This window comes from Rana temporaria, chromosome 9 (assembly GCF_905171775.1).
Source record: "Rana temporaria chromosome 9, aRanTem1.1, whole genome shotgun sequence".
Taxonomy (NCBI): domain Eukaryota; kingdom Metazoa; phylum Chordata; class Amphibia; order Anura; family Ranidae; genus Rana; species Rana temporaria.
The window spans coordinates 123,242,000-123,257,069 of record NC_053497.1 but is presented as its reverse complement, the minus strand read 5'-3'; the positions used below and the strand labels follow the sequence as shown (position 1 = coordinate 123,257,069).

At 41.7% G+C, this 15,070-nt stretch overlaps 1 protein-coding gene across 1 annotated transcript in view; it reads right to left on the bottom strand.

Moving 5' to 3' along the window:
* Positions 1-6,551: 6,551 nt before the first annotated feature.
* PRRT1B (proline rich transmembrane protein 1B) overlaps positions 6,552-15,070 on the bottom strand; it is a 48,345-nt gene continuing 39,826 nt past the window's right edge. The window contains exons 3-4 of the mRNA XM_040324396.1: positions 10,101-10,235; positions 6,552-6,931 (exon numbers count right to left, since the gene is read on the bottom strand). Coding sequence (XP_040180330.1) covers positions 6,785-6,931; positions 10,101-10,235 — 282 coding nt within the window. The 3' untranslated portion in view covers positions 6,552-6,784. The remainder of the gene's footprint in view (positions 6,932-10,100; positions 10,236-15,070) is intronic.

Genomic DNA, 15,070 nt, shown 5'->3' with positions numbered 1-15,070 from the left:
CCCCTATCAATCTGCAATATTTCTGTCTCCCAGGTGTCTTCTTATACAGGTAGCAAGCTGAGATTAGGAGCACTTTTAGGCCCCTTTCACACTTGTGTGATTTGTCCTGCAAGGTTACATAGCAAGTCGTACCCCATGATTTCCAATGAGTACCATACATATCTGTGATATCCCTGTACTACTTTGATCCGACTTTGATGCAAGTTGAGGTCCATAGAACCTCAAATTTACACAGGCTTTCCCTGAAGTCACGGTAGTGTGAAAGTGTCCTTAAAGGAAAAACTGCTAATCTCAGCTTGTTACCTGTATAAAATATACCTGTCTACAGAAGCGAGCAATCAGATTACAATCTCTCCATCCAAGGATGTCAGGGACAAGATTGTAGACCTACACAAGGCTGGAATGGGCTACAAGACCATCGCCAAGCAGCTTGGTGAGAGGGTGACAACAGTTGGTGCGATTATTCGCAATTGGAAGAAACACAAAATGACTGTTAATCTTCCTCGGTCTGGGGCTCCATGCAAAATCTCTCCTCGTGGAGTTTCAATGATTGTAAGGGATCAGCCCAGAACTACATTGGTAATTTATCACCAAAGATTTTAAGTCCTTTACAATAATATTTTAGCAAGTTCCACGTTGATGTATTGTAATGTATGAAGTTTAAAAAAAAATTACTATTCATTTGTTGGGCCCCTTTCACATTGGGGCGTTGGCGGTAACGCTTTTAACACCCGCTAGCGGCCGAAAAAGGGTTAAAACCACCTGCAAAGCGGTGCCCATTAATTTCAATGGGCAGGAGCGGTATACACACCTCTCCTTCATCGCTCCAAAGATGCTACTAGCAGGACTTTTTTTTACCGTCCTGCTAGCGCACCACTCCAGTGTAAAAGCTCTCGGGGGGAGAGACAGCAGCATAGTGCCTGCAAAGCGCATCAGTGTGAAAGTGGCCTTACTGTCGATTTAATTGTGCTAACAACATTGTATTATTAGCACCCCCCTCACTATTGTTTCCTATTGTCTAAGGCCTGATTCAGACCTATGCATTTTTTGGTGCGTTTTCAGTTTTGCAGAAACGCACTACACTCCATTTAACATGGTATTTCCTATGGGTCACGTTCACATCTGTGCATTTTATGGAAAGGGCCAGGGACTTTTTTCTGGTTTTTGGTTCCAAAGACTTCAATGGATCAAAAAACATGTTTTGAAAAGCACAAAATGCACCTGTAATATGCAAACTGCATAGGTGTGAACCACGCCTTTATTAGTCCAAGTCTGTGTGGTTGTATGTATACATGTGTGATAGGGCCTTAGACTGTAAGCTCCCTGAGGGCAGGGACTGAAATATACAGAATGCTAATGCTATGCATACATTTTCGGCACTGTATAAATGTTTAGAAATAATAAGTCTAATGTTCATGAAGTCTGGGATACAATGTTGCAAAAATCACCAAAATTGCTAAACAAAAATGAGTCCCTATGTTGTCCTGAACCAGTGAGTCTGTAAGACCCGGTTCACACTGGGGCGACACGACAGGCGGCTCAGCCGCCTGACGTGTCGCGTCCCATGCAATGCTATGGAACCGTTCTAATAGGAGCGACGCAAGTCGCTCCGACTTAGAAAAATGTTTCCTGTAGTATTTCGGGGGCGGCTCGGGGCGATCTGCATTGACTTCTTTACAGAAGTCGTTTTGCGAATCGCCTCTGAAGTCGTCCTCAGGACGACTTGCAGAGTCGCCCCGCCTATGTGTGAACATAGGCCTGAAAAAAATGATGTTATGGATCTTAAAATAAAACGGTGAAATAAAATGTTATTGGAGTGCTGGTGACTTTTGCAACATTTTAAACAGCACTATCCCTTTAGTGATGGCATGCCCCCTCTTATTTTACTTTGATCAAACACTGTATGGATTGTGGTTTCAAAAGGTCCTTGAAGCATGTATTCCAGGTCTACCAGAAGGATCAGCAGGTAATAAAACGTTGTAACTGAGGGGAATCAGAAAGCCAAAACTGCCGTGGTAAAGTTGGTGACACTATAATATATATTTTTTTTTTTTCATGTGCTTATAATTTAACTGAAATGATTTAAGACCATTCAACAAATAAGACCTATATTATCTAGAATTCAGACATCTAAATGTATATTATCCAGAATTCAGACCTCTATCTGGTGGGTGAGTCTACGTCCTGCAGCCCATATTGTACTGTTCTTCCTCTGCTTCATGAATTTGTATCTGACATCCAAGGCAAGTTTAAATCTGGTGTCTGTGAGAAACTTCTTACTAAATACATGTTAATGTATCTGGCTTTCTGTATGTGAGAGCCAGCAAGGAAGTTTACATTAGAGGGCCTATTTTTTTATTTCATCCCCCCGTCCCCCCCATAAAATGCAGTTAAGAAAATGTATGAAAGTTGTTTGATCCTTGGAAAACATTCATAAAAGGACCCCTTAGGTTTAAGAATATCTCTTCCATGTTGCAGATGTGTAAACAGAATGGATTCCTAAATGACCATCAGATGGAAGTGTAGGGGACTGGTGAAATTCGGCCTGGATGAATAGCTAAACTGCTGAACAGGTAGCTTGTATTCCCAGTGTGCAAATCAAAAACTATTTTATTTCAAGACAAATCCAAAACCATTTTTTCTGTTATTTGGTCAGGCTGAACAAAAATGGCAGCTGCCCAGTTTATAAGTGGTTTTTAAAGTAAGATGCACATTGAAGGGCTTTCCAAATTAAACTATTTAAACTGTACTGAGCCGGCATCAAGCTGTAGATCTGGGTAGCTGCTCTCATGTCTAAAGCTGGCCATCGATCAAATCTCAGTTGGTCCCGCAGGGATTGGTCGAGTTTCGATCTATCTATGGGCAGATTTTTTTCATGTGGTTGCTGCTATCAGCTACAGCGCTGACTGTAATGTTTGGGAAATCAAGTCATTTTCTTTCTTTCCCCCTGTGGTTGAAGGAAAGAAACTTATATAATCTATGGGCTGCTTAAATCCCCATCCGTCTGACCATCCCCTTCACGTGCGCCAGTCAACATCATTCATGCTCTCTGGGCATCGTCGTTGATCGGAGCAATGTGCATGTTGGACCGCTGGAGATCCAGACTGCTGTGGTCTGTGTTAAAGCAACAATCCAGGACCCTAGCATGCTGCCTGCACAGGACAGTTTGATTGCTTTGTAAAACATAAACTCATAACAAATAAATAAACTTTACAGTCTGCTTTTTATGAAGCCTGACTGCACAGTAGTAAAAAAAAAGAAAGAAATGCGTATATACTTCTATTGGGCGTTCAGTTTTTGGGCTAGATTGTATAATTAATATAACCTCTGGTGCTGTACCACCAAACTGCAGATAGTGATGAGCACTGTTTATAATAGCGGAGCATTTAAAGTGACACTATTGGTTTTGTCTGTCTCCTGAACTAGCCCGAAGTCCTCTGGGAATATTTTGTCATGTATTTACGTTTAATCTATTTTTATTAAGAATTCAACATATTGATTACAAAAAAAACAACATACACGGCACACCATAGAAACAGGCAGGTCCATGTAAGGTAAACAGATATATACCCACAGCTGTAGGTAGTGTATATCCAAGCAATTGGCATCATTACCAGCTTATTTAATACATGTATTAAAGAAACAAGAACAGTCCCTTTTTTTTTTCTTTTTTTTTAACATACAGTGCCTTAAAAAAATATTCATACCCCCTTGAAAGTTTCCACATTTTGCAACAAAAAATGTAAATGGATTTATTGGGATTTTATGTGATGGACCAACACAAAGTGACACATAACTGTGAGGTGGAAGGAAAATAAATGGTTTTCATTTTTTTTTTAAGAAACCATCTGAAAAGTGTGGCATGCATTTGTATTCAGCTCCCTTTACTCTGATACCCCTAACTAAAATCTAGTGGAACCAATTACCTTCAGAAGTCACCCTCAGAGGTTTGTTGGAGAACCCTGGTTAACAAAGCTTCATGAAGGCCAAGGAACACACCAGACAGGTCAGGAATAACTGTTCAATCCATCATCTGAAAATGGAAAGAGTATGGCACAATTGCAAACCTACCAAGACATGGTCATCCACCTAAACTGACAGGCTGGGCATGGAGAGCATTAATCAGAGAAGCAGCCAAGAGACCCATGGTATCTATGGAGGAGCTGCAGAGATCCACAGCTCAGGTGGGAAAATCTGTCCACAGGACAACTATTAGTTGTGGACTCCACTAATCTGGCCTTTATGGAAGAGTGGCAAGAAGAAAGCCATTGTTGAAAGAAAGCCATAAGAAGTGCAGTTTGTGAGAAGCCATGTGGGGGACACAGCATACATGTGGAAGAAGGTGCTCTGGTCAGATGAGACCAAAATTGAACTTTTTGGCCTAAAAGCAAAATGCTATGTGTGGTGGAAAACTAACACTTCACATCACCCTGAACACATCATCCCCACGGTGAAACATGGTGGTGGCAGCATCATGTTGTGGGGGTGCTTTGCTTCAGCAGGGACAGGGAAGCTGGTAAGATGGATGGAGCCAAATACAGGGCGATCTTAGAAGAAAACCTATTAGAGTCTGCAAAAGACTTGAGACCGGGGTGGAGGTTTACCTTCCAGCAGGACAACGACCCTAAACATACAGCTAGAGCTAAAATAGAATGGTTTAGATCAAAGCATATTCATGTGTTAGAATGGCCCAGTCAAAGTCCAGACCTAAATCCAATTGAGAATCTGTGGCAAGACTTGCTATTCGCAGACACTCTCCATCCAATCTGACAGAGCTTGAGCTATTTTGCAAAGAAGAATGATCAAAAATGTCCCTCATATAATGTGAATATGAAAATTATAAAAAATAAAGAATTCATAAAAAAAAAAAAAAAAGTCCCACTGTAACAGAAGATATACTGGTTAAATAAATATACATTACCCAGATCAAATGGTTATGTGTGTATCTTTAGTATCAGATCGGCAGGCCCCTACACTACATAGTTGAGGGTATATCTAAAGGATAGTGTACAACTAGATTGTATGGTCAGATTTTAATTGGGGAGATCCTTTAGTACGAAAAAAAAACACATTGCTGCCATCTAGTGTTACATTTATGGAATGCACAGTATTTTATTTTGTCCATAAATGTAATCGCAGGCATAAGAACTGCTACAATATCACAACACCGCTCAAAACTATCTGGAATGGAAAATTAAGTATAAAAATTTAAGAAAAAAATTAAACATTTTGACCTCTAAAGTAGTCTCTACAGAAATACTAGTGATATTGTGTCCCTGCTGGCACTCGGTGTGCAGTCAAATTAATCTGTTTCATAGAACCTGCAAGCTGTACACTGAGCACTGGTGGGCTGCATGAGGGAATCCATTAAAAGCGAATAACCCTAATAATTATCATATTTATAAATAATGTCTTGCATTGGTGATAAAAGTTCATGGTTCTGTAATTCTTATAATACAGTGCCTTGAAAAAGTATTCATACCATTTGAAATGTTCCACATTTTGTCATGTTTTTTTTTTTTATATATATATATATATATTATTGGGGGATATTTATTATAGCAAAAAGTAAAAAATATTGAATTTTTTTCAAAATTGTCGCTCTACTTTTGTTTATAGCGCAAAAAATAAAAACCGCAGAGGTGATCAAATACCACCAAAAGAAAGCTCTATTTGTGGGGGAAAAAAAGGACGCCAATTTTGTTTGGGAGCCACGTCGCATGACCGCGCAATTGTCAGTTAAAGCGACGCAGTGCCGAATCGCAAAAACTGGCCGGGTCCTTTACCTGCCTAAAGGTCCGTATCTTAAGTGGTTAAATGGGCATTCTCTGTCATGTTTGGGGCCATGGGTGAGCCTTTCTGGGCAATTTTTTCCTGCCTGCAGTTGCCACCTTTCCTTGGGAACAAAATACAGGTCTTTCCTATTAATAACATTTCCATCAAGACTTATTTTGTTACCAGCAAGGAGAGCAAAGGGCCATCTGCAGAGAACCATTATTCTCCATGGGAAATGTCTGTGCAGGGGAGTGAGGAAAAGAAGAGGAAGGAAAAGTGTAGTCACAGTCATGGCTTTGAGCTGGCTGCAGCTGTCCACCATTATGTCTGCATCTGACAAATACTTTGTGGAACTAAAGGAAGGAATCCTTAATCTATCTGCTCCAACGGTCCGACACCTGCAAGGCCTCATGCTGTTGCCAACATATTCTCCCAGTTCTGGTCTTCGGCCGCCTTGAGTGGCCAGAAAACAGGAAGGTGTCACTCCTGCACGTGCACAGGAGTCATTCGTACTGGCACCATGCCCAAATTGTGTACATTCTGCCAAATATTGTGAACAGGCAGGTAAGTTTATTTTTTGTAGAAGAAATATTGCAAATCTTAATCTACCTCTGCAATAGACTACTGTATGCTGGCAAGAGATCATGCTAAACATACCTGAATATGAAAGGTAATATCTGGGCAGCAGACAACTTCCAGACTTACTTTTTATACATGTGACTGACAGCTGGTTAGTGTATCATAAATTACATCAAATGGGAAAAAAGAGAAATAAATAAAAAAGAAAATGTATATTTTTATTTAAATGTTTTCTGTACATATACACATTTCTGTATTTCCCAATCAGCACAATCGCGTCCAGGCAATGTCTTATGTAGTGCTGAGAGATCCCATACATATGATGGGGTTTAGATGGCTGATAATTCAGCTGATGAGTGGTATGTTGAAAGGTTTCTGATGGAAGTAAGGTAGAAACCACATGTGTGGGTTTCCTGGACTCCATGCCCTTTCATAAAAAGATAGCGACCACTACATATATAATCCAGCTGACTGAAACAAAGACTCCAAAGAGAAGACTGAAGAGGACGAGAGATCTGGCCTTCCGGGAGGCTTCCTGGGCCTGCAGGACGTCTCCTCTGCTCAGAGCTGTTCGGGTCTGATAGAAACAAAACAAGAAATGATAAGTTCCTCCAAGCTTCTAAAATTCATTGTGCTTCTTAGAAAATGAAGGTGTTTATAGTGACCAATCAAATTACAGCTGTTACATGCTTTGCACCTGGAATTAGTCCAGTGATTCACACAAAATGCATTTTGTAAAAAAAAGAAAAAGCGCTTAAATTTTCATAATTTCCGAAAATGGTAGTTCAAGGGGTTCAGCTTTGCTGCTCAGAGGGAACACAGATTGCTAAGATTTTACTGCTTGTTGTAAGCTTATATGCGCATTATACTAACTGTTTCCTGTAAAGGTAAACTGTTGTGCTCAATCGTACCTGAGAAATATGTTATAGAATACATATTCTGCCTTCCTTTGCAATTTAAAGTTCCATTTTCTGTTCAGTAAGGAATTCAAAACGTAAAAAGAAGCTCCTGGCTTCTTCAGAAAAAAATTACTTTTAATTGACTAATGGGAACCGGCAGTATAGCCTTGCAGCTTCACAACCAGTTTTATTACTGCGCAATGGGCCGCCTTTGGGGGAAGACGGGAGGCAGAACTTCCGGCTCAGTTCACAGCAGCATAACCAGGTAACTGCTAGACAAGCAGAGCTTCCCTTTTTAGGTGGAGCTCTGCTTTAAGCTTTAACTTATTTGTAATGGGTTAGAACCCCTGTCATTTTTTTCCTTTGCTGAGGGTATAATCGCAAAAGAAATGTCACACCAATAGTTTTGAGTCCAACAGTACTTATTTTATCATAGAAGTCAGAGTAAGCAAGCCAATATATTCCATGGGCTCTATAGTGCCCTCTTTGTCAGAGCTTAAGGTTTTTGTTTTTTTTCCTTGTAATATTTCTTACCTTTCTAGTTGATTCTTTGGAGCAGGTTTATACATACTGTAGAACTCTTTAGGCAGTGTCTATTGTTCGGAATAGTTTGCAATTTGCATTTAAGGGACAGTTTAAGCGTACTATCCAGTTAGGACCATTATAAATAGAATAGATGTTGTCCCTGTTTGGCTGCAAATGTGGAAATACACTTCAAAGTGCTAGTTAAGGAGAGAATGAACTCTTGTATTGCAATGATAACCAGTTGCTGAAGTGTGCTTTATATCAAATACAATTTACTCCTATTTCCATTCAATCTTTACATTCCCTTATCTCAACCAGCACTTTAACCACTTCACGCCCGGCCCATTGTCAAATGACGTCCACAAAGGACCTCTACCGATCCGGGTGGACGTCATATGACGTCCTGGGCTTTGTGGGGGGATATCTGAATGATGCCTGCAGCTAGAGGCATCATTCAGATATCCTTCTCTTCTGCCGGCGATTCTGCACAATGTAAGAACGATCATATCGGCGGTTCCGCCGCTAGATCGTTCTTACAGGCGGCGGGAGGGGACACCCCCCCTCCCGCCGCCATCCGGTGCTTCTCAGGGCTCTCCCGTGCCATCGGGGGCCCGGAGAACGAAACGTCCGGCGCTGGCAGGAAGCATAGAGATGACTGGTCACCAGATGGTCACCAGTCATCTCTATGACCGTCGGAGGACCCGGGCGCGATGTGATGACGTCACGGCCGGGTCCCCGTAAGTAAACAAAGCCGCAATTGCGGCTGCTAAGCAACGGTAAACATGAGATCAGTGAATTTTTTTTCACCGATTTCATGCTTTCCAGCCTGGAGGAGAGATGTGGGGTCTTATTGACCCCACATCTCTCCATAAAGAGTACCCGTCACACACATTCCTATTACAAGGGATGTTTACATTCCTTGTAATAGGAATAAAAGTGATAATAAAAAAAATAAAAATAAAAAAAAGTGTAAAAAAATAAATATGTAAAAAAAAAAAACAATTTTTTTTAACGCCTCTGTCCCCATTAGCTCGCGCGCAGAAGCGAACGCACACGCAAGTCCCGCCGACATAGGTAAACGCAGTTTAAACCACATATGTGAGGTATCGCCGCGTGCGTTAGAGTGCCAGCAACAATTCTAGCACTAGATCTCCTCTGTAAATCTAAACTGGTAACCTGTAAAAAATTTCAAAGCGTTGCCTATGGAGATTTTTAAGTACCGAAGTTTGGCGCCATTCCATGAGTGTGCGCAATTTTAAAGCGTGACATGTTAGGTATCTATTTACTCGGTGTAACATCATCTTTCATATTTTACAAAAAAATTGGGCTAACTTTGCTGTTTTGTTATTTTTTTAATTCATGAAACAATTTTTTTCCAAAAAAAAGGCGTTTGAAAAATTATTGCGCAAATACCGTGCAAGATAAAACGTTTAAATGACCATCGTTTTATTCCCTAGGGTGTCTGCTAAAAAATCATATATAATGTTTGGGGGTTCTGCGTAATTTTCTAGCAAAAAAATTATGATTTGTACATGTAGGAGAGAAGTGCCAGAATATGCCTGGTATGGATGTGTGTATAAAAGCCCTGTATGGAAGTGGTTAAAGTATAACTGAAGGTAGAACTTTTATTTTAATCGCACAGTACAGGACACAAGCAAAGTATTCATAGACGCTCTAGTGTCCTAAGGTGATGGCCATTTCTCTCTCACAGAGAGATAACTCTTAGCGTAACTACCTTTTTTTATGTTTCTATATTATTTTATCTTCAAATTCTTCAATTAACTCCTCACTAAATAATAAATAATAATAATTTTGTCCCCTATTTTGTAGGCACTATAACTTTTGCGCAAACCAGTCGCTTAATGCAATTTTTTTTTTTTTTTTTACCAAAAATATGTAGAAGAATACGTATCGGCCTAAAATGAGCAAAAAAAAGTTTTTTTTTTTAAAAAAATTGGGTTATTTATTATAGCAATAAGTAAAAAACATTGTATTTTTTTTTCAAAATTGACGCTCTTTTTTGTTTATACCGCAAAAAATAAACGCAGAGGTGATCAAATGCCACCAAAAGAAAGCTCTATTTGCGGGGAAAAAGGACGCCAATTTTGTTTGGGAGCCACGTCGCACGACCGTGCAATTGTCAGTTAAAGCGACGCAGTGTCGGAAGCTGAAATTTCACCTGGGCACGAGGGGGGTATATGTGCCCAGTAAGCACGTGGTTAAGCTGAATGGGCCCAGTTGTGTGCAAGGGCTCTAAACGACAAAGCCAGCATGCTGATTTTTTTCTGAGCTCTTCTCACTTGCCCCTGTCCTATGTCTCACCTCATGAGAGTAGACCACGGCAATGATGCCTGTTAGGAAGCAGCAGAAGAACATGACCAGCACAGACTCCACCATGTAATCTTTAGTCCTCACTTCTGGCTGGGGAGGTTGCGGCATGCCCATTGATCCATCATTCTGCAAAGATCAGAGTATCAGTCAACAGGGTATAATTACACAATGACCCTGGCACAGAGTAAAACCTTGTGGAATTATAGAACTGTATGAATATCATCAATGTCTTTACTACATACTACATTGTATTCTGATAACTATATGCTGTTATTATATGGAACCAATTTATTTTTACTCTTGCTTGCAGGTATTTTTTTTCCTCCATATTTACAAGCAGCACAGCAACAAACAATGTAAGGGAACCTTTTGTACACATAATGTCACTCTTTTTTTTGTAATGTTGTATACTGTAGGAAACTGATAAAGCTTCCTGCCATGTTTTTTAATTGTTGCCTGTGTCTACGCTGGGGAGATTCACCCTCTATGCCTGTCTTGGTGGTCATCATCACATAGTGTAATGGCAAATCCAAAATGTTATGGTCACCAAAATTAGTGACGGCTACCTAGGGGGGATTTTTCTTCACTCTGAAGAGATTTCCTCTTCCTGTTGTATCTCAGGGACAGGAAGTGAAGAGACATCTCCCTATAAGGACACAGAACTCATTCAAAACTAAAAAATAATAAAAAGTTTGGTATACTTTAACTTCATACAATTAATAGTGTTTAAAATTCTTTGTGACTTTTTAAACATAGGGGAGGCAGATCCACAAAAGAATTACGCCGGCGTATCTATTGATACGCCGCGTAATTTCAAAGTTCCCGCGTCGTATCTTTGTTTTGTATCCACAAAACAAGATACGACGGCATTTGGGATCGATCCGACAGGCGTACGTCTTAGTACGCCGTCGGATCTTTGGAGCATTTTTTCGGCGCCCGCTAGGTGGCGTTTCCGTCGAATTCCGGGTCGAGTATTCAACGTACGTCCGGCCGGCGCATTTTTTTACGTCGTTTGCGTTCGGCTTTTTCCGGCGTATAGTTACCCCTGCTATATGGTGGCGTACTCAATGTTAAGTATGGCCGTCGTTCCCGCCTCGCATTTTGAATTTTTTTAGTCGTTTGCGTAAGTCGTTCGCGAATAGGGATTTGCGTAGAATGACGTCACCGTCCTAAGCATTGGCTTGTTCCGGTTTAATTTCGAGCATGCGCACTGGGATACCCCCTTGGACGGCGCATGCGCCGCTCAAAAAAAATGTTGTTTACGTCAGGTCACGACGTATTTACATAAAACACGCCCCCATCACATCGAATTGAATAGCGCGCCCTTACGCCGCCAACGAAACACTACGCCGCCGTAACTTTTGGCGCAAATTCTTTGAGGATTCGTAAAAAAAATACATACGTTTCGGCGGCGTAGTGTATCTTAGATACGCTACGCCCGGCGGAAATATGCGCCGAGGTACGTGAATCTGCCCCAAGATTTTTTTAAACCAAGCTTTATTATACTGTGGCTTGTGTGATGGTTATGTTTATTTTACATTATTTACACAAATGGAGCTTTTTTCTTTTCTTTTAAATCTAGTTAAACTGAAAGGGTATATTTAATTTTTGTTTGGCACTACTGCATGAAACACCCTTCCGATTCTTTTATTTATTGGTGAGGGAATCGGCAATATCTCTGCAGTCACCACTATAGTTAATACAGACACTATGGAAAATGCAGCAGTTACTGCTGAGCTCAGCACGGTTCACCAGCCAGCAGCCTCTCAGAGACCCTCCAGTACTGCTTCATTTAGGCATGAATAATTCACTGCCTTTCTGGAAGAAAGAGCTGCAACAACAGTCTTCCAAATATCTAATTTCCTTGTCATTCCTCACAGGACATGTAGAGGACAAACTCCACCATCATACATCATGATGAAGAAAGTATGAGCAAAGAACTCAGTCCAGACGGCTTTCTGAAATGAGTTGATTGTGGGTTCTAATGGTAAGTGTCACATCACAAAGCTGTAGTTAACAAAAAAAAGAAAATGTTTTCAAACATAAAATATAAATAATAATCATGTGATAATTTTAGTGTCAAAACGTCCAATTCATAAATATAAATATTGCATTGGTATGAAAGCTTTTAATTTTCTGATTGAAATTACCATTTAAACCTAAAACTCCCAAGATCAATAAAAAAAAAGTACCATTCCTTCCCCTCGTTCAAACAATCACCGACAAAAATCTGGACACCATCACCTCTATAATATTTCCCATCTCAGCCAATGATACCACAAAGATAATCATTATTAATATTATTGCAACTCGCGACGCTGTCCTACATCTACACAGGCTTTTCTACTCTCAGGCCCCATACACACGACCGAGTTTCTCGGCAGAATTCAGCCAGAAACTCGGTTGGAGCTGGATTCTGCCGAGAAACTCGGTCGTGTGTACACTTTTCAGCGAGGAAGCCGACGAGGAACTCGTCGGGCCGAATAGAGAACATGTTCTCTATTTCCTCGTTGTTCAATGAGGAAAGTCGGCCCGCCGAGATCCTCGGCAGCTTCAACACTGAACTCGACGAGGAACTCGATGTGTTTGGCACGTCGAGTTCCTCGGACGTGTGTACGGGGCCTCAGTCTTTCACGAAGTCTGCTACAAGACTCATCCACCTTACCAACCACTCAGGTTCCAATGCCACTAACTGCCAATCCCTCCACTGATTTCTGCTCAGCCAGTGGCCAACGGATAAAATTCTAAATACTAGCAACAGTCAACACCATCCACATCTGTCCTAAGCTATATCACCAGCCTCAAAATACCACCCAACTCATCCTTTTCGCACCTCCCATGCTCTTCTCCGGAACCTGCTAGATCCTCTAGAACTCCCTACTCCAATCTGTCCACTTATCTCCTACACTGTCCACCTTTAGACGTTCCCTGGAAATCTTTTCTGTAAGGCCCCTTTCACACGGGGCGGATCCGCTAGCTCCGCGGGAGATCGCTCCGTTGATCTCCACTGAGCCGACGGACGACAGGTCTGTCTCTGCTCACTGACCATGGAGGGACCTGTCAGAGCCCCGTTGATTTCTATTGGGGAAAACGGACAGCATGTCTATTTTCATCAGATCCCATCTGATCCGCTAGACAGATGGCGAACGTTTCGCCATACGTCTGTTTTGAGTGGATCTGATTGGATCGGATGGCAGACGGGTGTCAGCGGGACACATATTCGCTGAGATCCGCCTGCCCATAGGAGTCAATGGGTGGCCCGCTCGGATCCACCTGAAAAACGGACAGGCGGATCTAAGCGGGCTTATCGTGTGAAAGGGGCCTAAAGCCTATCCCACTTCTACCTAAAAACCGAACTTTTACCTTCTCCATCAACTCACCCCACAGTTATTGTCTTTTGTATCATTTGCCCCTTCCATTTAGACTGTATGCTTTCATGAGAACGGTCCTCCTAACCCTTATGTCAAGACAATACAATACAAGTATTGTACTGTAACTGTACTGTCTCCCTTTTTTCTGTAAAGTGCTGCACAAGCTGTTGGTACTACTGTATATAAATCATGTATAATACTAAGGACGGTCATAGACAAAGTGAATTTCTCTCCTGCAAACCTCTCGATTCCCCCATCAACCCAGTTAGTGTTGACAGTGGAGTCTTTCCCGTTGAACCATTTTGTTCTCCAGGCAGGGAAAGCCGTCCCTGCCGGGAGAACACAGTGATTATTGCTAGCAACTATAACAGCCACTAGCAATAATCCCATGTAAAATACGGCAGGCTGATTGTACCCAAGTTGATTGATCGATCGTTCAACTTGGGTACATTCAGCCTGCCCCTACATGGTTCGAATCTCGGCCGGTTCCTTAATACTAATAATGATAAGATATTGATAATGATGCTGGACAGATAAAAAAAGATACAAATCATATCGGCTTTCTTTTTATTATTACGTTATTTTTGTGACTGCAGCTATTGTAAGTACTCCAATTTGACTTGGTATCAGCTTCTTGCAATCTTCTATAGTGCAGCACTCAGACTGGGAGAGGGAGGGACAGGATTGCCAGGTGTGTTGCATGCAAATGTGCTGATAGAGGGACAGAGCCAGTGGCGGCCTGTGGTCATTTTTTTTGGGGGGGGGGGGGGCGGAAAACATCACCACCACCCCGGCAGTCAGTCGGCGGGAGGGTCAGGCGCACTTACCCCATCTATGCAGCGCTTCACCGGCGGCTTCCCTTGCTCCTCTACGGCGGCAGCTCTCCCTTCCCCTGCTCGCTACTACATCGGTGGCCTCCGTTTCCTCCTTCCACCTCGACGGCCAGTTGGAACTTATCTCTTTTTGGCAATTGGAAAACGGGTATCAGACCTGCTTCTGATTGGCTGGATTGAGGATCAGTGTTACAACAGCGAATATTCATTCGCTGTTGTAACACCTGGGTAGGTTCCTGGCACGCAGCTGTTTCCCTGATGTTCATCTTTAGGCTTCTTGTACAACTGGGCTTAAAATAACAACATGTGCTTTTGGTGTTTTTTTCAGGAGTTTTGCATTTTTTTTTTTGCCAGAAAACTGCTATCAAAAATGCAAACCAAAAGGTTTTTTTTCTGCCTCTAAACACTGAGCTTAATGTGCATGGCCACATAGAATAACATTGAACTGCTTCTACAGGCAAAACACAAAACTCTGATAGCAGCAACGATTTTTAAGTCTAGTGTGCATGGGCCCTTAAAAATTATGGGCCAGATCCACATATAATTGGATAGGCGCAGCGTATCAGAGATACGCTACGCCGCCGTATCTTACCTGGCTTTAAGTCAAATCCAGGAAGATTTCGCGCCGTAAGTTACGGCGGCGTAGTGTATTTCTGGCGGCGGAATTCAAATTGTCGGGTAGGGGGCGTGATTCATTTAAATGAAGCGCGTCCCCGTGCCGATTGAACTGCGCATGCTCCGTTTCTAAATTTCCCGC